This window comes from Balaenoptera physalus (assembly GCF_965194825.1).
Source record: "Balaenoptera physalus genome assembly, chromosome: 21".
Taxonomy (NCBI): domain Eukaryota; kingdom Metazoa; phylum Chordata; class Mammalia; order Artiodactyla; family Balaenopteridae; genus Balaenoptera; species Balaenoptera physalus.
In genome coordinates this window covers 13,255,950-13,283,310 of record NC_138902.1, presented here as the reverse complement: position 1 = coordinate 13,283,310, position 27,361 = coordinate 13,255,950, and the positions used below count along the sequence as shown (strand labels likewise).

The 27,361-nt window shown below is 43.6% G+C and overlaps 3 protein-coding genes across 8 annotated transcripts in view; 1 reads left to right on the top strand and 2 right to left on the bottom strand.

Annotated features, from left to right (window-relative positions):
- The first annotated feature begins 138 nt into the window (after positions 1 to 138).
- On the top strand, positions 139 to 7,462 carry TM2D2 (TM2 domain containing 2). Of its 4 annotated transcripts, none has more exons than XM_082444195.1 (5): positions 139 to 475; positions 1,306 to 1,393; positions 3,383 to 3,498; positions 4,485 to 4,725; positions 7,305 to 7,462. In XM_082444195.1, exons 1-4 carry the CDS (start codon positions 249 to 251, stop codon positions 4,696 to 4,698), a joined length of 645 nt encoding a protein of 214 aa, XP_082300321.1. In that variant the 5' UTR covers positions 139 to 248; the 3' UTR covers positions 4,699 to 4,725; positions 7,305 to 7,462. The 4 variants fall into 4 exon arrangements, with proteins under 4 accessions (XP_082300321.1, XP_082300320.1, XP_082300319.1 ...); XM_082444194.1 differs by lacking the exon at positions 7,305 to 7,462 and adding an exon at positions 6,639 to 6,853; XM_082444193.1 differs by lacking the exon at positions 7,305 to 7,462 and adding an exon at positions 4,870 to 5,218.
- On the bottom strand, positions 7,249 to 22,928 carry HTRA4 (HtrA serine peptidase 4). Its single transcript, XM_082444201.1, is given in 16 exon segments — positions 7,249 to 7,371; positions 7,373 to 7,410; positions 7,413 to 7,462; positions 10,548 to 10,643; positions 11,055 to 11,086; positions 11,090 to 11,112; positions 11,637 to 11,640; positions 11,644 to 11,721; positions 19,457 to 19,489; positions 19,920 to 19,942; positions 19,945 to 20,113; positions 20,942 to 21,146; positions 21,876 to 21,921; positions 21,924 to 21,974; positions 22,345 to 22,614; positions 22,617 to 22,928. Coding segments are annotated over 16 exon segments (1,332 nt in total). The 5' UTR covers positions 22,747 to 22,928; the 3' UTR covers positions 7,249 to 7,287.
- A 101-nt stretch (positions 22,929 to 23,029) lies between these two features.
- The window catches only part of PLEKHA2 (pleckstrin homology domain containing A2), a 55,985-nt gene continuing 51,653 nt past the window's right edge, over positions 23,030 to 27,361 (bottom strand). For all 3 annotated transcript variants that reach the window (XM_082444171.1, XM_082444172.1, XM_082444173.1), the window contains exon 12: positions 23,030 to 26,942. In XM_082444171.1, the coding sequence (XP_082300297.1) occupies positions 26,580 to 26,942 (363 nt within the window). In that variant the 3' untranslated portion in view covers positions 23,030 to 26,579. The remainder of the gene's footprint in view (positions 26,943 to 27,361) is intronic.

The window sequence follows — 27,361 nt, the reverse complement described above, 5'->3', positions numbered from 1 at the left end:
GCAAAAGAAGGCGGAGCGTGAGACCCAGAAGCGGAATTGACAGGCACAAGGGAAGCGCAGCCCCGCCTCCTGCGCAGCCTCTTCTTATTAGCTGTCGGGGTCGGGCGGAGCGTCGAGCTGCTCTCCCATTGGCTGTTTGGCGGCGAGGAGTGGGCTACGCGGAGAGGCCTGACCAGGCAGGGTTTGGGTCGGCGGTGCCGGCCGGGGTTTGAGGTTGAGCCTGGGTCTCCGCCACTGGGCCCGGGAAGATGGTGCTGGGTGGTTGCCCGGTGAGTTACCTACTTCTCTGCGGCCAGGCGGCTTTGCTGATGGGGAATCTCCTGCTGCTGCATTGTGTCTCTCGGAGCCACTCGCACAACACTACCGCCGAGCCCGAGCCCACATCCGCTGGCGCCGCCCACCCGGAGGGCTCCACCGGCTCCGCGAGCTGGGAATATGGCGACCCCCACTCTCCAGTCATCCTTTGCTCTTACCTGTAAGCTACGCAGTCGTCGAGGCGGGTGGAGATGGAGATGGGGCCTGGGACATATGGGTGTTATGCAGGGGAGAGGGAGGGAGGGAGGCAGGCTGCTTTTTTCCCCCAGACCCCTCCACCTGAGGACCTGATAGTCAACACGCAGGAAGTAAATATCGTGACAGGTTTCTCACTCGTCTCACTCATGCGGGGGAAAACCCTGTGTGTCGGTGACAGATCCTTTGGGATCCGCAAAGAGGAGACCTAGGGAGGAGTGACATCATATAGCCTCCGGAAGAAGTGTACGGGTTGTGCCTTCTCTGTCCTGCTCCCTTTAACCTAAGGAGAAACCATCGTAGGTGCTGCTACTGAGTGGGGCACAATTGGAGTAAATTATTTGTACCTACAAGGCACTTCCTTACAAAAAAAAAAAAAAAGAATATCCTTACTGTTGCAAAGCCAAGTCAAAATTTTTAACATCTCTTTTAATTCAAATGAGAAAAGGCGTTTGGGAAATGCAAAGAGGGCTGGGAATCGTTCGGCTTCAATTTTGCCCTCATACCTTGTGGCTCTTTGCCTAGGAAGAGATGAAGCCATGGCAGAGGTAGAATCCGTGTAGAAATAGGACCAGAAACACGCCCCTGGCACAACCAAAGGGTCATTTGGATGGCTGTTTGACCGGCTGTGCTTCAGCCTAACTGACAGCACTTCTTGTCTTTGGGAAGAGTCAGAATGAAATTAACCCCCAGAAAACTTAAATTTCTCTTGCCTGTTTTGATTATATACATGTAAACAGCCATTTGCAAAACCTTAATGATGATGACAATGATGCTTTTACTGGTGATTTACAGACCCGATGAATTTATAGAATGTGAAGACCCAGTGGATCATGTTGGAAATGCAACGGCATCCCAGGAACTCGGTTATGGTTGTCTCAAGGTGGGTTTTTGTTTTGTGTTGTGAGCAAGCTCTTCCATAGAGAAATAGTACTGGCTAAATGCTGTTACAGAAAAGTATAAGGGGCATGAAGTTACCTTTTTGTAAAATTCATTGGAATGACTGTTACTGGAAATTTACAGCATGGCTAGGGTCAGTGGCTGAACAAGACATTTAGTTTCCTCAGGAAGAAGCAGTCTCTGTGCCAAAACTACCCAGGTGCAAAGACCAACCTGTCTTTGGTTCCTTTGGCCATTAAGATTGACAGATTTGGAACTCAAATATCACCCCTGACAGTCCTTCAAGGTATGTACTTTCCCGAAAGAGCAAAAGAAAGGTTTAGGCAGTTTCTAAAACTGATGATGGATTGAGCAGTATCTTTGTTACACATGCATTTGGGGCAAAGATCCTCTTGCCAGTGACCTTTCTTTTCGCCACACAAGCAGTTTCCACTGTGTCCTTAGGAAATAGGTAGGGTCTATCAGTATATGTCTTTGTAGGAGGTTATAGCATTCAGGAGAAGCCTTTGATAACAGTGGCCTCTTGGAATGGAAAGAAGCCATTCAGTTCCATTAATAATATCCCTAAAGCTGGATGCATGCTTCCTAGTCAGTCTCCCCAAAACCAGTGAAGTTCACATACTTCCTCCCCACTGTGGACTCACCATTATGTTATATCATGCTACATAATGCAAGTCAAGACAGAGTCAGCTATAAGAGAATTATGGAAAATATTCTTTGTGCTAAATCAGACACAGAGGAATAAACCTGAAAGTAATAAGGCCAAAAAGGCCACTCTTACTGCAGTCATGTGTAAAGAAATATTTTCAATACAATGAGATTTTGTTCTATGGGTAATTATTGATAAAAGTTTGAGTGAGTATTGTATAGAGATCACTTACTTTTACCCATTTTCATTAAACACTGTGTTGATCCTGTCAAGGTGCTCGGACTGTCACTTCCCCCAGAAGTCCTGGAGGACTGTCAACATTCAGGCACCCGTGTCCTGGGGGAGGACCCACCCTTTCCCTTTGAGGAATGTTCCAGCAAAAGCAGTAGTGAAGCACTTAATAAGGTGCCAGTGGAGAATGGACAGCTGTGCTTTCTGTGCAAGCATTCAGTTACACAAAGGGTCAGAGGTCCTGTTCTGAAATTTTTTGCTGGAATTAAAACTTATACTATAGATGTATTACAGACATCTGAAAATCACAGTTTCATGACCAAGGTGAAGTCCTGAGTCAGTTGCTATTCTGAGTTCTTTCTTAATGATGTTCATTTATAATATGTATAAAACAGACCTCAACTACACATTGACTTTTTATTTATTTATTTATTTATTTATTTATGGCTGTGTTGGGTCTTCGTTTCTGTGCGAGGGCTTTCTCTAGTTTTGGCAAGTGGGGGCCACTCTTCATCACGGTGCGCGGGCCTCTCACTGTCGCGGCCACTCTTGTTGCGGAGCACAGGCTCCAGACGCACAGGCTCAGTAGTTGTGGCTCACGGGCCTAGTTGCTCCGCGGCATGTGGGATCTTCCCAGACCAGGGCTCAAACCCGTGTCCCCTGCATTGGCAGGCAGCTTCTCAACCACTGTGCCACCAGGGAAGCCCTACACATTGACTTTTTAAATACCCTTCCCCAAATGTTCAGTAATGTGCTCTTTTTTTCCCGTAAATACAGGATAAAGCATTGTGTCTATTCTAAATGGCATTTAATGAAACTGATTATAAACTTTTTTATTATATTATTAAAGAAGGCAGTCATAAGGAAAGAAAAGAAAGAGGAGTTTATTTAAAACAATGTACATTTAGGATGGACTAATGTAAAATCACTTGAAGCATGTCACTGCATTCCTTGCTCTTTAGCATAGCTTTACCTCACCTTTGTTAGAATAATTATTGTCCTGAGTCAGCTTTTACTAATATAAAGATATATTTTGTGTTACTTGCTCTGGTGAGTTTGGTTGGTTGTTTTGTTTTGGTCGTTCTTGCCCAGTTCGGTGGTCAGGCCTACAGTGATGTGGAACACACCTCCGTACAATGCCACGCCCTGGACGGAATCGAATGCGCCAGTCCTAGGACCTTCCTACGAGAGAATAAACCTTGTATAAAGTAAGTGTGACTCTGAATGGAGTCGTTGTTACTTGGATGGAGGTGGAGCTGTTTTGTGATTTCTTGATGTGACTTTTTCTTTTACCGTAAGTGTTAAAGGGGCAACATGATCACTACTGTGCATCCCCTATGGACACCAGCAATGTAGTTATAACAGAGGGGACACTGGACAGGAGACTGGAGGCTGTACATTCTAAATGTCTCTTTCACCAACCAGCTAAGGACCTTTGGCCACCCAGAGTCTCTATCCTCTCATCTGAAAAATGAAGGAGTTGGACCAGATGATGTAGCTCCAGAAGTCCTAGGATAGGCATAAATCCTTTGAAAACAGCCTTAGAGTTTCAGGAATAAAGATTTTATTACAAAAAGTATGGGCCATTCTCCCTGAAAATCAGGTATTACCTTAAAGAATTAGGGTTATTTCTGTAAACTCCGCTTGAAGGCACAGAATTTACTATACCATTTGCTAATGGAGAGTCTGTGACTGTGTTAAGTGATGCTGTTAGAGCATCTGCAATTGACTGTCATCACAGTACATAAGACAGAAGACCTTACAAAGAAGTCCCGTTTTTAGGTGCCACAAAACAGCAGAAAAGGAATATGGAGATCAGTATTCATTTAAGGGAAGGTAACACCTCTTTAGAGAACTACATTCAGAACTGCAGCCTCCCTCGGGAAAGGAGCCTGTGTAGGAGGGATGGGGGCCCAGACTCCACGCCTACCAGGATACCTGTCGTGCAAATGTGCTTGATAGTTTCTTGTGCAGTCCAGCTCTGTATTGGTTCCTATAGGTCCTCCATACCTCAGCAAGTACTCTTTTGAGACTCTAGACAAACTAGAGATTTTCCTTTTTGGGGGTGGGGGGGGCAGTTAACAGGTCACAGAGGGACTGCCCCACCATCTTTTCACTTATGTGAAATTCACTAATCGTTAAGTGTTTTCATTTTCACGTGGTAAACATCTTCCTCTTAATTCCCTTTGTGTAGGTATACCGGACACTACTTCATAACCACTTTGCTCTACTCCTTCTTCCTGGGATGTTTTGGAGTAGATCGTTTCTGTCTGGGACACACTGGCACAGCAGTGGGGAAGCTCTTGACACTTGGAGGACTTGGGATTTGGTGGTTTGTTGACCTTATTTTGCTTATTACCGGAGGGCTGATGCCAAGTGACGGCAGCAATTGGTGCACTGTTTACTAAAAAGAACCGCTACCGTGGCCCAGAGAGGTAAGTCTCCTGAATTCATCTCTACAGGCTCAGAACTCTTCCTTATTATCAGACCTGACCATTGCCTTCCTCTTTGGAGGGAATGGCTTTGGTTAGGAAGGTTTCTTTGGACTGTGGATTTTCAACCCAAACTTTACCTTACAGACTAGAAATGACAAGCAAACAGTATTGTGGGTATCAAGTTTGCACCTTTCCTCATATACAAAAAATATAAAGGATAGTGATGAACTTATAAGCTGCAGAAGGGTTTCCATACTCTTTATTTCTGTGCGCTGCTGTATAATCAATCCTTTGGAGCAAGTGGACCCAACAGGATAAGCAAAGTGAATATCTTTAGCCTTGTGCCTTTTGTGACCCTGAGCCCTCATGCGGTGGAGATCGGAAGCTGAACCAATGAAAATCTTCAGAAGTAGAAATGGCGATGGATTTTAATACACGCTGAAATTCTGACTTTCTGAATTTAAATTGCAGAATAAATGTTGCCAACCTGGAATGCTCGTTTGGGTGTTTTCAGTAGGTAGAGTGAAACTCAAAATTATATTTGTTGTGCTTAAAGCTAAGCATTTGAACTGAGCCTGATAATAAACCCTATTGTTTCATCATTATTATGCCTGAGAGGGAATATATCCAGTACAGTGATTTCCTCATTCCAGTTATGTTTTGGATAGCTGAACATGGCTGAGTTCAGCTATCCTCTTGGCAGACTTTTCCTATCAAAAAAGTAGTATTTACCAGTTTAGAGAGCCCATGTTGTAGACTAGTAAAAAAAAAAAAAAAAAAAGATTTCATACAAGTAACTGTAAATCTGTTCTTCATGATTAGGTAAGATAATATGAGGGGCCTCAGGCCCCTGGAAAGAAAAGCAGACTCTTCCTTAAAGGATATTACTACTGAGTGCTGGGTAGAGCTAGGATGTGATCTGGGGGGCAAAGAGAAACTGAACACATTCTGTCAAAATAAGCATGGTACCAATATCTGTCAGTGTGGGCTATAGCAATCAGTCATAGGGAAAGAGACAGCCAAGGTTTCGAGTTCCCAAATCACTGGGAATAAAAGAAAATGTTCTGAATTATAGGTGGTTTTTAAAACTTAGTTCCCATCCCTTGCAATCTGAGTTGAAAAGGATATAAGGCAAAAATATAAAGTAAAAATGGGGTTTGTAAGGTAAATCAAACTAAGAGCCTGCTATTTGGGCAACTTATAAATTCTAGAAACAAGGTAGAACTGCTCAAAGTTAAGTCTCATAATAATTGACATAAAGACCAAAAATCCCAGTTAAAATAACTCTGAATATTCTCTATCATTATGAAGTTTTCCTAAGAGTTTCAGCTTTATTATCTCTGATTAATATGACCACTGTTCTTACAGTATTAAATGGTGGCAATTATGTAAAAGTTAAAACAGATTATTCTATTTTTCCTGAAAGTTATGTACCACGTTGACCTTAATCTTCTTTATAACAGTAATAATTGACAGATTCTTATTTATAATCTCTACACTCTAAGGCAGTATATTTTAAATTGTGGGTCATGAAGAAACTGGACCTTCTCCCCAGAAAAATGCACAGAAACATAAAATTTTGCATAGAACTTAAGAGGGTTCAAGGATGCCCCTTTTAAAAAGAAAAGGAAAAAAAAAAACTTCTAAGAAAAATCTGGAAAACAAACTAAAATTGAAATCTTACCCCAAATAAGATACTACTTTAAAACCACAAATCCTGCTTCATCTCACCAAAAAAAAAAAATCTCCTTAAGGATATTCACAAACCCCATCAAAAGCTATTTTCCTTTAAAAATAAAAAATAAACTGTGGCAGCTTTCAGACTCAAAATCATTAATCATTAGTGTTTCCAGGAGGAAGAGCTTGGGTAAAGAGGTAAAAGTCTGTAAGTTATTAAATTTTGTATTTTATAGAAGAAGCCCTTCTCACAGAAAAGGTGATGGGGATCGAAGTTGTTTCCACTGCTAGGTGACAGCCTGAGAATCTTTACATTCCTCTGTGACGATTCGCATTTGTCAGTTTCAATGTGGCTTCTAGGTGATGCCCATCCTCTGTATTCACAAACCCTGGCCAAATGTGATACAACCTGAACAACTATTTGAATAAAGGAATATTTTGAAAAGTGTGATTTCCTTTACACTCTGGATTCAGTTTGTTTCTTAATATTTGGTAGACAGATCTATTTGTTTGTGTATGTTTGTGTTATATCCAGTTTGTGACTATAGAGAAGTTTTTAAATACTGAAGTATCCTTCTTGTCAAGGTTAAACTAGAAACTCTGCCTGTTTTCAGTTGTTTCCTGTCTTTAAATAAAATTTTATCAGCTCCCCAGACTTCCTGGCACCACGTCCTTCTTCCACTTGCCTTAGGAATGCTTCTTAGCAACAGTTACAACACCCCCAACCTAATGGTTCCGGAGTGTGTGTATGTGTGTTTTAAAGCATTCATTTTCCTTTATGAAAAAGAGATCCTAAAACCCCTTGCCATCTTTGGCACATCTTCAATACAAACCAGGTAGTAAAGCTTTGGTTTTGTTAGATCATTTCTTTTTAAAGCAAGACACTTAATTGATTGTTTCAGGTGTGACTGTCAGGATCAACAGTTGACTTCTCCGACGAACCAGGATAGAAAGGGAATCAAAGGGAATCATTGGCCTTAACAGCTTCAGTCACGTCGGTTGTCGTGTGACAGGTTGTCCGTTTATGCTGACTATTACATCATGGTCTCTCAACCCAGAGCTGGGAGGGGAGAAGAAAGGACCATGAAACTGTAAGAGCTTTACTTATCCCCATCTAGAATTTAATGTCTGTCTCTTAAGGCACTACCATTTTGCTGGCATTAAACATACAAACCAGGAAACCAGAAATAGCCTCCATCCTTCTGAATGTGAGGCCTGCTCTAATATATTCTGCAAAATCACTGGAGGGCAACAACCCTATTTGCCTTTCCAAAACTAATATTCTACCAGAATCATGTGTAAGAAGTTTGCTCCTCCCATATATGAGATTTGGTTTGCAATAGGGAGTTGAGCTTTTCATTTCTATTAATCCCTGACCTCACTTAACCTGAAGCATACACTCGGCCTTACCAACAAACGTGAAAAGCCCAAGCAATATATATTTTTCCAGACAGTTACACTCTAATCAGTTTGATGTTGACAGCCCACTTACTTGCCCCATCTTCACCCACAGTTTATGGACCTGGAGGGTATGCTGAGCTGCACTGTAGAAGCAGCTTCCAGTAAGTCAAAAAACAGTCACCAAGGTCTAAATATTTAAGGCTCTGGTTCTAGGCTCCTTTTCCTCAAAGCTGTGATTATATTTAGCCTCCAACATATTTGTTTCATGTAGAATATATATTCTAGAAACAAAAACCAGCTCCAAATACAAAACACTAGAATAAATATATAGCCATGCTGATGATCTGTCTTAAAGTCAAAAATAGCCTGGAAGTCAAATTAAATGACTGCAGGAGACACCATTTATGAGAAATGGGGGGAATTCCCTGGTGGTCCAGTGGTTAGGACTCAGTGCTCCCACTACCAGGGGCCCGGGTTCGATCCCTGGTCAGGGAACTAAGATCTCACAAGCCGTGAGGTGCAGCCAAAAAAAAAAAAAGAGAGAGAAACTGGAAGCTGGGAAGCCCAGGGAAGAATGATAATGTGGGAAGATTACCAAGGTATGTAGAGTTTATTTTTTAAAAGAAAGAAAATTTAAAGGAAGAGGATGTGAAGTTGGAGTGTAGAACTAAAAGCAGGGAAAGCCTCAAGAACCAGGACAGCTCAGGGGAATGCCTGGGACAGTACATAAAGAAAGAACTTAATTCATGAAAGTTCTGTGAGAAAGAAACCTGCAAAGTATTACTGAATGCAAACTATGCACCAAATATGAGGAAGTGGGGCTCAGGCAGGATAAAAGACCTTTTCCGTGTCCCACAGCTTGTAAGAGGCTAAAGTAGGATTTCATCCTGGATCTCTCAGACTTGAAAACCCATCTTCTTGCCAATCACTCTGCCTCTCAGAAACAAGAAAAGTAGCCGCAAGAGCAGGATAATACAGGGGCTAAACTACGGTGCATATCCCTGCCATCTGACTTACCGTGTAACTCTCAAGGTAATTAACCTCTCTGCACCACAGCTGCTGCTGCCTCCGTAAAATAACACCTATATCCCAGAATTACTGGGGGCTCGAACAAGTACGTAAGATGCTTTAAATGATGCCTGACATAGTAAGTGGTTGATAAATGCCAGCTGTTATTACTGGAATTATTGTCATTATTCTTAGATATAAGTGGGTGACGCCAGAATGATTTGCGGTTTATCAGGGACTTCAAGCAAGCAGTAATTCCCACATTTTAATGTGCATCTGAATCCCCTGAAGATCTTGTTTAAAAAGCAGATTCTGATTTTTTTTGAACTTTTTATTTTATATTGGAGTATGTTGTGTTTGTTAGTTTCAGGCATACAGCAAAGTGATTCAGTTACACCTACACACATACCAGTTCTTTTTCAAATTCTTTTTCAGTGGTGCCCCTGTCACTGCATTTCTAAAAAGCTCCAGCTGATGCTATTGCTGCTGGTCTACAGACCACATTTTGAGGAGCAAGGACTTGAAGAGCTGAAAGAGATAGCTTTGGCCTTGAACCAGAAGTTAAAAATAAGTGGGGGGGAGGGCAGGGACCAAGAACGTCTAGAAAAGCCTGTGATGCGTCAAATTTAGTAACAGGAGGCCTAACACTTAGCTCTTCTGAACAGTTAGTACCCTATAGATTCTTCCCCTCTGAAAAGAGTTGCCATAATCTAAGCAGATTGTTGAGCTCTTGAAAAACAAAAACAGTGAGGGAGGGATATGGAAGAAGTGTAAGCGAGAGACCGGGAGAATATTTGTAGGCCAAGTCAGCCTGTCTCTCAGTAGTTACTATAAATGTCTCAAAACGTCTCTAGCCTTTGCTTTATTTACTGTATGTACTTGTTTGTTTGTTTGTTTAGTGCTGGCCTCTGATACTGTCATCCGGAATTCAAAGAAAAAAAGTGTTTTAAAGTACCTAAAATAGGTTCTTAAACTCCTAACCCCCTGGATTCTTCTGATTCTTAACAAGTAAGGTAGCAAAAGAGTAGATTTGGGAATTTCTAGCAAAATTAAACTTATGTCGTGAACTCATATCATGAATTCTTGGGCTGCAGAGAACCATCCCTTTCAAAAAAAGAAAAGCGGGGGGGGGGCCCTTACTAGTACACTCAGCACTATCCAATAGAAATGTAAGGCAAGCCACATATATAATTTAAAATGTTCTGGTAGCCACATTCAAAAAATTTTTAATTTTTAAACTTTTTAAAATTTTTAAACAGATGAAACTAATATATAATATAAAAATATATTTTAATAATATCTTACTTAACTCTATATCTAAAATATCATTTAACATGTCATAGTTTAATAATTATTAATACATATTTTATGCTCTGTTCTAAGTCTTTGAAATCCTCTAGAAACAGCACACACCCAATATGCTGCTATACGATGATAATCTCTTACACAATGCAGTTATTAAAGTGAAACGCAGTCTCCCCAAAACAAAAAACGTGTGTTTCAGGGGAAAATATTGTACATTGCTTCTGGGTTTTTATATTTAAATCAATTAAAGTTAAATAAAATTTAAAATGCAGTTCCTCAGTCACACCAGCCACCCCTCAGGTAGGTGTTCAATAGCCTCATGGCAGGCAGGGCCCACCGTATCAGGGCAAGTCTAGATCCTACACACATTTACCACGGGGCACATCTAGTGAGAACAGAGGAGGATGGTCAGAGGCCCGAGCTGCTCTTACCTTTCAGCAGCTGTTCCTTGAATCATCTCATATACAAACACTCCAGAGGTCACATCAGGGAAATCTGGATCTTGCCTTTTCATTTCCTGAAGCAGGCTAAGAAAAGTCAGAAGAGTTTTCCCATGAGGTTAGGAAGCACAGTGAATTAGTCTCCTGAGCCCTGGACAGCCCTCCAGCTGTCGGTGGGGACTCTCTCTGCTCTGCTCAAGGCTCACACACATGGGACGAGGATGCCCTCTAGCTGGTCACCGTCATTCTTCCCCAGGGGTGGGTGGTCTGATTCTCTGTGCCGAAGCCTAGAACCATTGGACACAGTGAAAGAAACCACTGAAAAGTACAGTGCGTGCTGGTGCCAGCAGATGCAGTCACCTACCCTGTGACAAGTAGGGCCTGCGGTCACGAGAGGAGCCAGCCGCTGTCCAAATGCTTTACCTTCCCCGTTCAGGCTCTCTACCTATAGCTTGTGCTTCTGAAAAACAACCCAGACATGGTCACACCCGCGCTTACTTCATAGTGAGGGACAGCATGCGCAGACCCAGCTATTTCTTCTGTGAAACAGCCTTTCCTGGAAAGGAGAATTATGACCTGTTACTAACAAAGCCTCCTTTCCTTTTGGCAGACCGAGTCACAGAATATCCTTCCAATGTTAGCTGCCCTTTCAGGCTGCCAGCCAAGACAAACATGCCTCAGAGAACCTTTGTCGCTCACACAGGCCCACCTCCCCACGTCCAGCCCAGGGCTTTCCTTTCCACAATAGTTCCATCCAACAATCTCTGGGTACAGCTCAGGCTGGGTTTTGCACCTAGTCCCCTGGTACTGCTGCCTGGATCACTGTGATCAGAGCTAAGTACCGGTGACTCTGTTTTCTACAGAACTCAAAGGACTGTCTCAGGGACTTCCCTGGCGGTCCAGTGGTTAGGGCTCCACGCTTCCACTGCAGGGGGTGCGGATTCAATCCCTGGTAGCAGAACTAGGATCCCACAAGCCACACAGCATGGCCAAAAAAAGGGATTGTCCTCACCACAGTGGAGCCCTTTGAGGGCTCCTGAAAAGCACGGGAGGGGAAGAAAAAGTCCTAATTCCCCTTACCTTTCTATCGAATGCGATCCAAGGGAATTCCAAAGGAGATTCCTGTGGTCACCTTCAGTGTGTTTATGTCAATCACATCACCATCCTGACAAGGGAGGAGACATCAATTCAGCAGCGCAGTTCTGCAGACTGACAAGCAAAGGAAGGAGAAAAGCTTAGGGTCACTTAGGGTCGAGCAACAGGTGGCATCTTAGTGGACCAAGGCGTGCAAATTCCTGCTGAGGAATTCTGGGTTTTAATGTTGAGCTCTTTTTTTTCTTGGCCAAATTACATTGCTTTTCAAAGTGAACCACAGTTTGTATTTTGACACAGATATGAGGGCAAGGAGTATATGTCTTTCCATTCCTTAAATGAGACTAAAAGTAAACACGGAAAAGGCAAAAAGCTGTTGACTTTCAGCCACACTTCAATGAAACTATTCAGAAGATTCAGCAAATTGACCTTAGGAACAAAGCTCTACTAAACTAAACTTATGAAGTGGGAAATACTTTCCTTTTTGTGCATTTCATCATCCCTTAGCCTTTGTTAGGTAATGGGAAGGATAGAAAAGAGACTTCCGATCACATTAAAATACAGATTATAATTCAATAGGTCTGGAGTGTGGCTTGAAATTCTGCATTTCATCCCTGCTCTAGTAAACTCATTGTTTACTGGACAAAGAGCAGGCACAAAAATCACATGCAACGTTAGGAGTAAAGAGGGGCGGAGTCAAGATGGCAGACTAGGAGGATGCGGAATTCGCGTCTCCTCACAACTAGGGCACCGGAGGGGGACCATGGACACCTAAGGGGACGGGAGGAACCCCCATCGACCAGGTAAGATGTGGGCCTTGGGGGAGTGAAGGGGGAGGAGAAGTGGAGGCGGGACAGGACTGGCGCCCCTGAGGGGCCGCTGGGGGAGGGGAGGAGTTCCTACACCCAGCGGGACAAACCCACGGTTAGGGGTCCAGCCGCAATGGGGGAGACCCTGGGGGAGACGGTGGGGGAGGGGCGCGGAGGAACGGAAGGGAACGGGGCCAGCACTTTCCCTGTCCTCTTAGGCACGGGGAACCTGTTGGGCTCCCCGGCCTAATCCTCTGCCCTAGGAGCCTCCCTCCTGCCACGCAGAGCCCAAGCCCCGCCCCTACACCCCCACCCAGGGCCCCACCTCTACGCTCGGAGACCCCCTCTGAGACCCCCCTCCAATGCGCTGGGCCCAAACCCCACCCACACACCCTCACCCAGGGCCCTACCACCAAACTCCTGAACCCCACACTCCAGAGGCCCTCCTTTCCACGTGCTGCCTCTCCCCTTCCCTGCAGGCCCTAAACAGAAGCCCCGCCCCACGCTTGAACGTCGCCTGCCTAGGCCCCGCCCCATGCCCAAACATCACCTCCCACCCGCCTAGTTCCCACCCACCCTAAACCCCGCCCCTGCCGGAGTTCCACCCTCGCCTAAACTCCGCCCCCCATAGCCAAGGCTTTTTTTTTTCTTTTTTCTTTTTTCCTCTTTTAGATGGGGTTCTGTTTTACCTTGATTCATTTATATTTTTATTTTTTCTAATAAATATTTTAGTTTTCTAATTTTATTCTTTATACTTTGTTATTGTTCTCCTTTTCACTTGTTCCCTTTTTTTTTTCTTTTTTCTGTCGTGGTTTTATTTTACCTTGTTGCAGTTGTTTCAATTATAGTTTTATTTTTCCTAATATATTTTTTGTCTTTCTAATTTTATTTTGTTTTTTATTCTTTGTTATTGTATTGCTCCTTTTTTCTTTTTTTTTCCTCCTGTGCCACACGGCTTGTGGGATCTTGGTTCCCAGGCTGGGGGTCGGGCCCGAGCTCCTGGTGGTGGGAGCTCTGAGTCCAAACCGCTGGACTAACAGAGAACCTCAGACCCCAGGGAATATTAATCGGAGTGAGGCCTCCTGGAGGTCCTCATCTCAGCTCTAAGACCCGGCTCTATCCAACTGCCTGCAAACCCCAGTGCTGGACACCTCAGGCCAAACAACCAGTAAGACAGGAATACAGCCCCACCCATCAAAAAAAATAATAATAATACAACAAAAAAATATGTTACAGACAAAGAAGCAAGGTAAAAACCTATAAGACCAAATAAATGAAGACAAAATAGGTAACCTACCTGAAAAAGAATTCAGAGTAATGATAGGAAAAATGATACAAAATCTCAGAAACAGAATGGAGAAAATACAAGAAACATTTCACAAGGATCTAGAAGAACTAAAGAGCAAACAAACAATGGTAAGCAACACAATAAATGAAATTAAAAATACTCTAGAAGGAATCAATAGCAGAATAACTGAGGCAGAAGAACACATAAGTGAGCTGGAAGATAAAATGGTGGAAATAACTGCCAGGGAGCAGAATAAAGAAAAAAGAATGAAAAGAATTGAGGACAGTCTCAGAGACCTGAGGGACATTAAACGCACCAACATTCGAATTATAGGGGTCCCAGAAGAAGAAGAGAAAAAGAATGGGTCTGAGAAAATATTTGAGGAGATTATAGTCAAAAACTTCCCTAATATGGGAAAGGAAATAGTCAAGTCCAGGAAGCGCAGAGAGTCCCATACAGGATAAACCCAAAGAGAAACACACCAAGACACATATTAATCAAACTATCAAAAATTAAATACAAAGAAAAAATATTAAGAGCAGCAAGGGAAAAGCAACAAATAACATACAAGGGAATACCCATAAGGTTAAGAGCTGATCTTTCAGCAGAAACTCTGCAAGCCAGAAGGGAGTGGCAGGACATATTTAAAGTGATGAAAGGGAAAACCTACAACCAAGATTACTCTACCCAGCAAGGATCTCATTCAGATTTGATGGAGAAATCAAAAGCTTTACAGAAAATCAAAAGTTCAGAGAATTCAGCGCCACCAAACCAGCTTTAAAACAAATGCTAACGGAACTTCTCTAAGGGGGAAACACATGAGAAGAAAAAGACCCACAAAAACAAACCCAAATCAATTAAGAAAATGGTAATAGGAACATACATATCAATAATCACTTTGAATGTAAATGGATTAAATGCTCCAACCAAAAAACACAGACTGGCTGAATGGATACAAAAACAAGACCCTTATAAATGCTGTCTACAAGAGACCCACTTCAGACCTAGGGACACATACAGACTGAAAATGAGGGGATGGAAAAAGATATTCCATGCAAATGGAAATCACAAGAAAGCTGGAGTAGCAATACTCATATTAGAATAAATAGGCTTTAAAATAAGGACTGTTATAAGAGATAAGGAAGGACACTATATAATGATCAAGAGACCGATCCAAGAGGAAAACATAACAATTATAAATACTTATGCACCCAACATAGGAGCACCTCAATACATAAGGCAAATGCTAACAGCCATAAAAGGAGAAATCGACAGTAACACAATAATAGTGGGGGACTTTAACACCCCACTTACACCAATAGACAGATCATCCAGACAGAAAATAAATAAGGAAACACAAGCTTTAAATGACACAATAGAACAGAAAGACTTAATTGATATTTTTAGGACATTCCACCCAAAAGAGGAAGAATACAGTTTCTTCTCAAGTGCACGTGGAATGTTCTCCAGTCACATTTTGGGTCACAAATCAAACCTTGGAAAACTTAAGAAAATTGAAATCATATCAAGCATCTTTTCTGAACACAATGCTATGAGATTAGAAATCAATTACAGGAAAAAAACAGTAAAAAACACAAATACATGAGGGCTAAACAGTGTGTTGCTAAATAACCAAGAGATCACTGAAGAAATCAAAGAGGAAATCAAAAAATACCTAGAAACAAATGACAACGAAAACACACAATGACCCAAAACCTATGGGATGCAGCAAAAGCAGTTCTAAGAGGGAAGTTTATAGTAATACAGTCCTACCTCAGGAAACAAGAAACATCTCAAATAAACAACCTAACCTTACACCTAAAGCAATGAGAGAAAGAAGAACAAAAAAACCACAAAGTCAGCAGAAGGAAAGAAATATAAAGATAAGATCAGAAATAAATAAAAAAGAAGTGAAGGAAACAATAACAAAGATCAATAAAACTAAAAGCTGGTGTTTTGAGAAGATAAACAAAATTGATAAACCATTAGCCAGACTCATCAAGAAAAAAAGGGAGAAGACTCAAATCAATAGAATTAGAAATGAAAAAGGAGAAGTAACAACTGACACTGCAGAAATACAAAGGATCATGAGAGATTACTACAAGCAGCTATATGCCAATAAAATGGACAACCTGGAAGAAATGGACAAATTCTGAGAAAAGTACAACCTTCTGAGACTGAACCAGAAAGAAATAGAAAATATAAACAGATCAATAACAAGCACTGAAAATGAGACTGCAATTTTAAATCTTCCAACAAACAAAAGCCCAGGACCAGATGGCTTCACAGGCAAATTCTATCAAACATTTAGAGAAGAGATAACACCTATCCTTCTGAAACTCTTCCAAAATATAACAGAGGGAGGAACACTCCCCAACTCATTCTACGAGGCCACCATCACCCTGATACCAAAACCAGACAAAGATGTCACAAAAAAGGAAACTACAGGCCAATATCACTGATGAACATAGATGCAAAAATCCTCAACAAAATACTAGCAAACAGAATCCTACAGCATATTAAAAGGATCATACACCATGATTAAGTGGGATTTATCCCAGAATGCAAGGATTCTCCAATATATGCAAATCAATGTGATACACCATATTAACAAATTAAAGAATAAAAACCATATATCACCTCAATAGATGCAGAAAAAGCTTTTGACAAAATTCAACACCCATTTATGATAAAAACTTTCCAGAAAGTGGGCATAGAGGAACCTACCTCAACATAATAAAAGCCATATATGACAAACCCACAGCAAACATCATTCTCAATGGTGAAAAACTGAAAGCATTTCCTTTAAGATCAGACACAAGACAAGGATGTCCACTCTCACCACTGTTATTCAGCATAGTGTTGGGAGTCCTAGCCACAGCAATCAGAGAAGAAAAAGAAATAAAAGGAATACAAATTGGGAAAGAAGAAGTAAAACTGTCACTGTCTGCCAATGACATGACACTAAACATAGAAAATCCTAAAGATGCCACCAAAAAACTACTAGAACTAATCAATGAATTTGGTAAGGTTGCAGGATACAAAATTAATGCACAGAAATCTCTTGCATTCCTATACACTAACAATGAAAGATCAGAAAGACAAATTAAGGAAACAATCCCATTTACCATCACAACAAAAAGAATAAAATACCTAGGAATAAACCTACCTAAGGAGGCAAAAGACCGGTACTCAGAAAACTATAAAACACTGATGAAAGAAATCAAAGATAACATAAACAGATGGAGAGATACCATGCTCCTGGATTGGAAGAATCAATATTGTGAAAATGACTATACTACCCAAAGCAATCTACAGGTTCAATGCAATCCCTATCAAATTACCAATGGCATTTTTCACAGAACTAGAACAAGAAATTTTACAATCTGTATGGAAACACAAAAGACCCTGAATAGCCAAAGCAATCTTGAGAAACAAAAACGGAGCTGGAGGAATCAGGCTCCCTGACTTCAGACTCTACTACAAAGCTACAGTAATCAAGACAGTATGGTACTGGCACAACAACAGAAATATAGATCAGTGGAACAGGATAGAAAGCCCAGAGATAAACCCACGCACATATGGTCACCTTATCTTTGACAAAGGAAGCAAGAATATACAATGGAGAAAAGACAGCCCCTTCAATAAGTGGTGCTGGGAAAAATGGACAGCCTCATGGAAAAGAATGAAATTAGAACACACCCTAACACCATACACAAAAATAAACTCAAAATGGATTAAACACCTAAATGTAAGGCCAGACACTATAAAACTGTTAGAGGAAAACACAGGCAGGACACTCTATGACATAAATCACAGCAAGATCCTTTTTGACCCACCTCCTAGAGTAAGGGAAATAAAAACAAAAATAAACAAATGGGACCTAATGAAATTTGCCCAGCAAAGGAAACCATAAACAAGACGAAAAGACAACCCTCAGAATGGGAGAAACTATTTGCAAATGAAGCAACTGACAGAGGATTAATCTCCAAAATATACAAGCAGTTCATGCAGCTCAATATCACAAAAACAAACAACCCAGTCCAAAAATGAGCAGATGACCTAAATAGACATTTCTCCAAAGAAGATATACAGATGGCCAACAAATGCATGAAAAGAGGCTCAACATCACTAATCATTAGAGAAATGCAAATCAAAACTACAATGAGGTATCACCTCACACCGGTCAGAATGGCCATCATCAAAAAATCTACAAACAATAAATGCTGGAGAGGGTGTGGAGAAAAGGGAACCCTCCTGCACTGTTGGTGGGAATGTAAATTGATAGAGCCACTATGGGGAACAGTATGGAAGTTCCTTAAAAAACTAAAAATAGAACTACCATATGACCCAGCAATCCCACTACTGGGCATATACCCTGAGAAAACAATAATTCAAAAAGAGACATGTACCACAATGTTCATTGCAGCTCTATTTACAATAGCCAGGACATGGAAGCAACCTAAATGCCCATCAACAGATGACTGGATAAAGAAGATGTGGCACATATATACAACGGAAAATTACTCAGCCATAAGGAGAAACGAAACTGAGTTATTTGTAGTGAGGTGGTTGGACCTAGAATCTGTCATACAGAGTGAAGTAAGTCAGAAAGAAGAAAAACAAATACTGTATGCTAACACATATATATGGAATCCAAAAAAAAATGGAATTTAAAAAAGCAGTACTAATGAACCTAGTGGCAGGGCAGGAATACAGACACAGATGTAGAGAACAGACTTGAGGGCATGGGGGGGAAGGGTAAGCTGGGACGAAGTGAGAGAGTGGCATGGACATATATACACTACCAAATGTAAAATGGATAGCTAGTGGGAAGCAGCCGCATAGCACAGGGAGATCAGCTCGGTGCTCTGTGACCACCTAGAGGGGTGGGATAGGGAGGGTGGGAGGGAGACGCAAGAGGGAGGAGATATGGGGATATATGTATACATACAGCTGATTCACTTTGTTATACAGCAGAAACTAACACAACATTGTAAAGCATTGAAACTCCAATGAAGATGTGAGAAAAAATATATTAGGAGTAAAAAGCGCTCAGTGATTTCACACACAATTCCTCCTCCTACAAGCAAATGTAATATGTGAAGAGAAAGCAGAAACAATCAGCTCAAGGGACTCAGAGAGCATGATCACAGGCCGTGTGTCAAACAGCACTGCTCTCTTGTTGTATCTGAGCAACTAGAAACCCTGGCCTTTCCATTAGGGATGTTGAATAAAATTTAAGAATTAAATACATGATAGAGCAACGGATTGTTGTTGTGGCTTTTTTGTCGTGTCTAAGCAGGTCAATACTAAATTAGCATTTTGGGATGAGACTTAGTTCTTCACATGCAGAAGCAGGGGGTCTTCAAGGATATACACTACATAGTATAGTTGTCATTTGACATAATTTGGGTTTAGTACCCAGGACTTTTGTTAAGTACCCAATGAAAGCAGAAAGCACACTGAAGAGATGTAAGTAGGTGTTAAGGAAACCCTGACGCCCTCGGCTGGAGGAGCTCACATGCCAAGATGACAAATCCATCGTAGATCTTAAATTTTTCCTAGCCCTTTACTTAAGATGCAATAATAGAAAAGCATCGTACCACAAATCTCTACACAAGAGCGGCATCCCAGTCTGCATCATGAAATTTGTCAAGTTTTTGAAAGTTAAGAAGAAGCGTGAAGCAGCAAGGAAAGTGGTCACTTACCAAATTCACCAGAGGCCCCCCAGAATTCCCGTGCTGAAGACAGAATTTGAAAAAGCCATCAGTACTTTTCTCCCAGTCATCTATATATAGTTCCCAAAGAGATTTACCAAAAACAGCCTGCCCTAGTGAGCCCCTGTTTCCCCAGGGCAGGCAAAGTTGGGCCCCATCATGATCATCTCCGAAGTCAGTGCAGGTAAAGAACAACAGCAAGAGGACCACCACCTCCTACGGCAGCAGTGACCTCTGCGACAGACCCTAGGAGACCATCCAGTATCGTAGAGGCCAGTTATCACACCAAACAGGCTGACCTCTAACAGCGTGGCATTCCGTACCTCTCACGAGGATAGACCTGATCTCTGGACATCCCTGAAAGGCCAAAGGGAAAAGAAGGCACCGTGAAGTGTTCTTCCCACCGCATTGCCAGTATCTTATGGGCTGAGGACAGCCTACCCCTGTGACTTACATTAATTGTGGCATCCGTCTGGTATAGTCCATGGCTGAATCCTTCAGCCCCAGCTCTTTGCCCTCTCGCTGTGTGGTGCTGACAATGCCTGCCGTCACTGTGTTCTGCAGTGAAAACAGGCTACCCAAGGCCGCCACAAACTCGCCAGCTCGCAGGTCAGATGACTTTCCCAGCAGCAATACAGGAAGTCCAGTCTGCACGTGGGTGAGGAGGGACCAGATGGACAAATTAAGAATGGAATCAGTCAGCGTTTGTATACAACCCATATATGACACAGTCTCCACCATTTCGGCATCTATAATGCAAGAATCACCCACCCACCTAGTTTCTACAACTGCCTGAGTCTTCCTCCTTACAGTCCAACTACCACTAAACTCTTACTTGTTAAGATGATAGGGATCATCTCTAAAAATCTAAAACTATTGCCTGTAGAAATTACAATAAGTAAACCGCCAGTGAAGTAACTGATGAACATAAACTGACATTAGCAATTTACTTAGCACCATTCCAGCTAAGAAGTGTACAAAGTTAATAAGCCACGAACAGAAAGGAGGTCACCCAAAGCAGTGCTTCTCCTTAATGTGCATATGAATCTCCCAGTGATCAGTAGACCTGGGTAGGGTCTGAGTTTCTGTATTTCTAAAAAATTCTCAGATGATGTCAATGCTGCTGGGTGCAGACCACACTTTGTATAGCAAGGAACTCAAAGCACGCCTTAGCAGCTTTGAATCCATTACAATCATTTCCGGTGTTCTGAGACAAGCAGAGAAATAAGTTTCCCAGAAGCAGCATCTGTTGAAGAAGGAACTGAAGGGAAAAAAAGACAGCTGGGTAGTTAATAAAAATTGTTACAGACATACAGACAGGCATGGAAGAAAATAAACAAAAGAAGGAGTGAAGAATAGAAAGAAAGCAAACTAGAAAAAAAAAAAAAAAAGTACATGCCAGGGAGAAAAGACATGTGGTGGGGTGGGGAAGAAAATATCAGCAAGTTGATGAAAATCCTCGAATCGCAGACTCACATTTGGCTCAGTTTTAATCAGGGCAAGATCCAATTTATGGTCAATGTCCTTGACAGTGGCTTCATACTGGACCCCGCTCTGGAGCTCCACCTGGATCCACTGCTGGTTCGTGAGGACGTGGGCATTGGTAACAATAAGCCCATCCTCAGACACTATGAACCCAGAGCCACTGGATGCAGGAATGTCCTCACTGCTGAGAGGCGAACTGTCTCAGCAAGACAACAGCATAAGCAGAAGGCGGGCAAATCAGGGCATCCGCCTTAGTCTGGAAGCATGGGAACCTGGCATTTATCAAACATTCTTCCACCACAGTTTCCTCAGACAGTTTACTTTTCCCTGTCTGTTTTCATTCTCTCCGCATGTAATTAGACTCTGTGTTCAATGTCCTGGCCATCTCTTGCGAACAGGACTGAGAGCTGATTCCAACTCTCCTTTTCCAGGAAAAGCAGCACCCCTTTGCTTCAAAGACGACTAACCTAATCGTAATACTGGGGGCAAAAGTGGACCTAGTGCCACATTATCCAGCACCCAGGCAGGGAGGGAGTCAGAGAAATCTGGTCCCGGCTTAGGTTCCACTACTAACTGGCCTTGTGACATAGGACAAGTTTCTCTTGCTCTCTGGGTTTGGGATTCCTTACGTGCAAAAGAAGGGGCCGGACAAGATCACCATCAAGGTGCCTTCTGGCTCTTACCTCTGACCTTGAACTTGTCTGAGAGAGAGGAGTAGCCCAGATTTGGAAGTCAGAATCCTTATGACTCTGCTCTTTGGCTAAACGACCAACAGGCTATGCAACCTCTTTGAGCCGTTTGATTTCCTCACCGTGGTTTTCACAACTAAATTGTGCTGGGAGAGTGGTTGCGCGGCGCCTGGAGCAGGGAGGCCCTCGGGAACAGTTAGCCCGGGGAGCTGACGTCCTCCTCGGACCTCCTTTACCCGCGAAACAGCTGTAAGTGGACCACGGACGGGGCCACCGTCTCACCACGGCGGCGATGAAGTTGTACTTGCTCCTGAGCCAGCCTGCGCTTCTGGTCCCTGCAAAGAGATGCTCCATTCTTTGGAGGTGGGGGGTGGGGGGACGACCCTCGCTACCTGACCGCATCAGGCATCACCTCTCTCCTCCCTCTCTCTCCTCTTTCCCTCCTCCTCCTCTCTTCACTGCGGTCGCATGAGACCAGACCTCTCACCCCGATTTGAAAATAACTTAAAAGGGAAGACGGCGGCCACCAGCTATGGGGAGGAAATTGGGGAGCAACCACATGGGAACCGGTAACCGGACACCTAAGGAGGGAAGAAAATAGGGAGATAGGAGGCGTTGAATCGCTCTGGCGATGCAGCAGGGAGAACCGCGCGAACGGAACTCGCTCCTGAAGAGGGCGCGGAGAGCGCGCGGCCCTCCGCTCACCTGGGGCTCCACAGTCCCCCTTCCGCACCGGCACGGCCGGGAGCGCGCCACGGAGGCGCGCGGCGCGGTTCTCGGCGCGGAGCGCGCACAGGCTGGGGTAGGTGCGCCCGTCGCCGCCGCACACGGCCGCCCCCCGCCGCCGAGGAGCCGGGGCGCGAGCGGCGCGCGGCCGGCCGAGCGCCCCGCCGCAGGCCTCGCCCTCGGCCGCGGCGCAGACGCGGCAGCCCCCGCAGCGGTCGAGCCCCGGGGCCGTCCCCCGCCGAGCAGGGCGGCCAGCGGCGGGCAGCGCGGCGCGGGCCTGGCCCTCGGGGCCTGGACTCCGCGCCCCGGCGCCGCGAGCAGCGGCAGCCACGGCGGGACGAACGGTCCGAGCCCGGCGGGCCGCAGCAGGGGTCTCGTCATCCCGCCCCCTTCCTCCTTGCCTCCCACGTTCCCGAGGACTCTCCTCCGGACCCGCAGCTGCTCTCAGCCGAGCAACGCTTTCTCCGGACTGGGGTGCCGCCTCCCTCAGCCCCCGACTTCAAGGGGCAGAACCTGGCAGCCCTCTCCACACACACCCGTTCCCCACCCCGCCCCGCGTCCCGGCCCTTCCCCACCTCGTGAAATTCAGAACACCAAGAACCGGGGCAGACTGACAACTCACCCACCCGCGGACAGACGATCCGAGTTAGGAAAACACACACCCTATTTCACATGGTTTTTATTACAAAACAAGCGACAAAACAGTTTTAGAAAATTATTTTTTGCTACATACGAAGTAGGAGATCGCTTAAAATGAGAAGCATAAGAGTTTCCATGCACTCAGCTCAGCCTACAGTCAGTGCATTTCACAGCTGAAACATACTGGTTCAAAACACAGAATCATGCTACACCTTGGGGAGCAGTGGGGGAAGGGGTCAAACAGTATGTTTTTTGGCCAAATATTCGCTTTATTCAAACTCTACCGAGCATGAGTGACTGTAATTCACTACTGCAGGCAGTAACAGAGAGAAAACGGGAGTAAGGAAAAAAAAGTGACATTGGTAGAAAAGATGTAATAAATCTGTCCATTTCTGACATGTTCAAAGTTTATAAACAAAGCTGATTTGGGAAACTCAGTTTCCAAAACTCTGCTACTTCCTTATGCCTATTTATCTGGTTAACAGTGAAAACAAACATATCAAATCCCACTGCTCAACTACTGAATCTGCCACTTATTTATTGGATCCTTTTAGCCCATATCAGAGCACAGTTACATTCAGGGGGAAAAAAATAAAACAAAAACAAACCACCTTCTGCTTCAAGTGAACTATGCAGTTGGACTCTTTCTCATGGGAGCTCAGCATTCTACTCAGAAACAGATGTGTAACTCTGCAATTTTCACCTGAGATCGCTTTACCTGATGGACACCTTAGTACGACTGTCATCTCACAGAATGCAAAAGGCCAAACTACGTTCACCAGCCATCAGCTGACCCTGAGCAAGCAATTCCTTAACTTTCAAGAACAGTGGACAATAATAGTTCACCTATGGGGAGACACCTGAAATTGTTACACACAGTGGGTCAAGACCATGTCAAAAGTCTTATGAAAACAGCACAACTCAGAGAACGTTTACACACAAAAAAAATGCAGTACCTTTTTTGGTTCCTTTTTTTAAAAAAAACAAAACAAAACAAACAGATTTATTCCAGAGCCTATGCACTTAACTATTAATCGATATTGCATCCCCTCCTTGTTTTTTCCACTTGGTTCCATTTTTCACATTGAAACCAAATGCTTTGGTCGTATATGCACCATCTTTGGCTCACATGAGTAGTGACATTAAAAGGTGTGATGTGAAATTAACCAGAAGCTAAGAAATATGAACACAAAAGGAATTCTGAAATAAGATTTGGCAATGAGAATGCCTCTAAGCTTCATTGAAGATAATTATATTTATCTGGTGTTGGAACTACATTAACAACGCTCTAACTTGGAATTCCCAAGTATCTGCCAACTAGAATCCTTGTTTCCCCTCTATTATGATAATACAATCTGGATTTATAAGTATGTTTAATTTAATACATTCTCAAAATAAACCTTACTGAATAAGAAACAGATCAGCTTACCATAATGGCCAATTAATTTAGCAGTAGTAATCTAGCAGAGAGTTTATTTAGAAGAGGAAGAAATGGGTAGATTTTCACAACTTAAACACCAAGAGATGACATCTTTCCATGAGTTAGGGAATGTTTACAGAGATCTCAAAAGTTCCTAATTTATATTTGTTAGTTCCATATCTCTGTGCACGTTCTTTCACCTAGCCAAAGAATTTTCTTGAGGAAAATCTGAAGATGAAACCTGAGACAAAGAACTTTAAGAATTGGGAATGGCTTCTTGAAATCAGGCTACTTGAAGTATGTTGTCACCTTGATCACTCATAAATAAATAATCTCCAAACCAGGGATTTCTAAGGACAAAAGTATACAGGAGGCTGCAGAAAAGAGGGGAAAAAAAGAGAGAGAGAGAAATCTAGAGTAGATTTCCTTTTTTTATACCAGGACCACTAGGGCAAACAATTTAAGTGAAAGTTACCTCCAAAGCAGTACGGTCAAGAAAAGTTCTCAACCTGACACAGACTTCAAGGAAACTACACTGCCCGAAACAAACAGAAGATTTCCCTCAAGCCACTAAGGATTTTCTGATCACAGTCTTCTCCTCTACTCGTTAATTCTTAATTTAAAGACAAAATTAACTGATCTAGCTGATAAAGAGTTCTAGATAGAACTGAGTTAAGCTCCCTCCCTTTAGGGAACCTTGGTAGCAGTTCACCACATAAGCTGGACAGATAGTTTCTCCCAGGGACCCTGGAAATAGGATCTCTTGTCAAATGGAAGAAGGTACATCCTAAAATACGGGATGGGAAATACAACCTATGCTCTTCTACCTGGGAAATCTCTAAGCAGCAATGCATAGCCTCTAAAGCAATGCTTCTCTGCACAGTTTCTATTTTATTAAAGATATAAATATCTCTCAAGATTATCTTTGTTACCTCCTCACTGTTAAGTACGTAGAACCTCGTCAGACGACAAGATTTCATCATGCAAGTACAGACACGAGGCATCATCCAAAGGGCAACACAAAGAACAGAAAGAAAGCAAATCTGCCAAGGTATACAATATACAGCACTTAAAATTAGACTACTATCGGCCCATGAAAGAAGAGCTGAGAGGCAAGGACCCAAGATAATCTGTCTTTGTGAAAAGAGACCTTTTCTTCTGTCTGGAAAACATGGATCAAAAATTTTTAGCTGGATGAACTAAACTCCATCTCTTCCCGGCACCTGCTTTAAAGCAACTCTCAAACTCTAAAATGCAGATTTGATGTGTCACACAAGTGAATTATCATACACTCATCAACCCTCCACACATTCCAAGTAACGCCATATCAAGGGCAATGTCTGTTCTGTTCTCAGCACTGAACACTGATAAACCCATCCTAAGGGCCTGACACAGCAACAGGGTGGGCAGGTCTGTCTCTCACGGGGACAGTATTTGGGGTCAAAGAACATCTCAAAGAGAACAGAGTAATTCCCAAAACTGGCTGATGCACTGGGGTTGGGAGTGCATTCTCCCATTCCTTACAAGAGGTCCCTATTTCTTCCCCGATGGAGGTCCCCTGGAGGAGGGGGGAATCTGCCCTGGTCGACATTCAGGGCCCCCCCCACCAGCACCCAGATTTTAACACCTTCCCTCAGAATGTATCCCGGCCAAGCTGGAGCCTGGGTGTCCCCCACCGCTTCCCCCAGTTTCAGTTGGGTTAGTTCCCACCCTCCTACTTCACAGTCAAACTTCAGCCAATGAACAGGAATAGGATAAAACCAGATGACTGGCCTCAAGGTTCTGCGCCCGGCCTGAAAACAAAGGGAAGAAACTAATAAGACAAGGACAAGGAACTAAAACTTGGTTAGGGATGAAATTGGACTTCCAACCTCCTCTCACCAGGTGGACCATGGAAGAGTCAAAGTCAGGGGCACCCCGCTCTCCACTGAGCAAGCCTACAGGTCTAACCTAGTGACTTTCCCGAATTAAAAACACTGCATTGATTTTTTTTTTAAAAAAAAAAAAACCAGCTGATGCTCCCCTCCCCCAAGAGAGCTCCACAGGGATGTGAGTGCCAGGAAGGCCTCTGACTGTCCTCCAGCAGGTGGAGAAACTGAGTCGCGGCCCCTTGGACGTCTGAGTCCTCCCCCTCCCTCCCGGGCACTGCGCCTCATCACACGTCAGAGGTCCGTATGTTTTCATCATCGAGGTTGAACACAAATGGCTTCTCCTTGGGGTGCTGGGGCTCCGATCTGTGCCTTATCCGGGAGCTGGGCAGCACCCCAGAAGTACTGCTCTCCCCAAGTCGAGGCATGAACAAAGAGTCCTCAGGAGTCTCTTCAGTGGGAAGCAGCTTTTCCCCAGCCTGGGGCACAGGTGTCCAGGGCTGCCAGGAGGAAGCCACGGAGGGGGCTTTGCAGAGGGCCCTTCTCTCCTCCAGAGGCGGCCGCCCTCTGCACAAGACAGAGTTGGGCCCCCCTGAGAGGCTGGAGCTTCCAGAGCGGGTCAAAGAAATGGATCGAGAAAAGGACATTTCCTACAAAAATAAAAGGCGGGAAAAAAAGGAAAGTAAGAGTTTTCCTGACAATGTTTATCCCAAGGTCTCAGGAAGAGGACCCCCTCCAGGATCACCACCTCACAGGCCCAGAGACACACGTCTACAGAAATTAAATATAGCCAGCGGCATTCACCCCAGAAGTGTCAAGGTCTGCCTGGCAGGGAGATGTGCAGGACACATCGGAAGCTCTGGTTCTCTATCCAACCCTACCTCACCTCCTCCAACTAGTGAAAAAAACAAAAAAAATAAAAATTTGTACCCAAACCAGTCAAAAGAGAAAAACAAGCAAGACAGCCCGGGGCTTCAGCTGCATCTGGGCACCGCGCTGCTTCCCTACATCACCAAATAAAACCCACCCACTCGGGACAACTCATCATGAGGTTGAGAGTGACTGTGGA

Coding starts and splice junctions, on each gene's coding strand:
- TM2D2 (XM_082444195.1), top strand. CDS start 249: ATGGTGCTGGGTGGTTGCCCGGTGAGTTACCTACTTCTCTGCGGCCAG. Junction 476..1,305: donor GTCATCCTTTGCTCTTACCT/GTAAGCTACGCA, acceptor GGTGATTTACAG/ACCCGATGAATTTATAGAAT. Junction 1,394..3,382: donor TCGGTTATGGTTGTCTCAAG/GTGGGTTTTTGT, acceptor GTTCTTGCCCAG/TTCGGTGGTCAGGCCTACAG.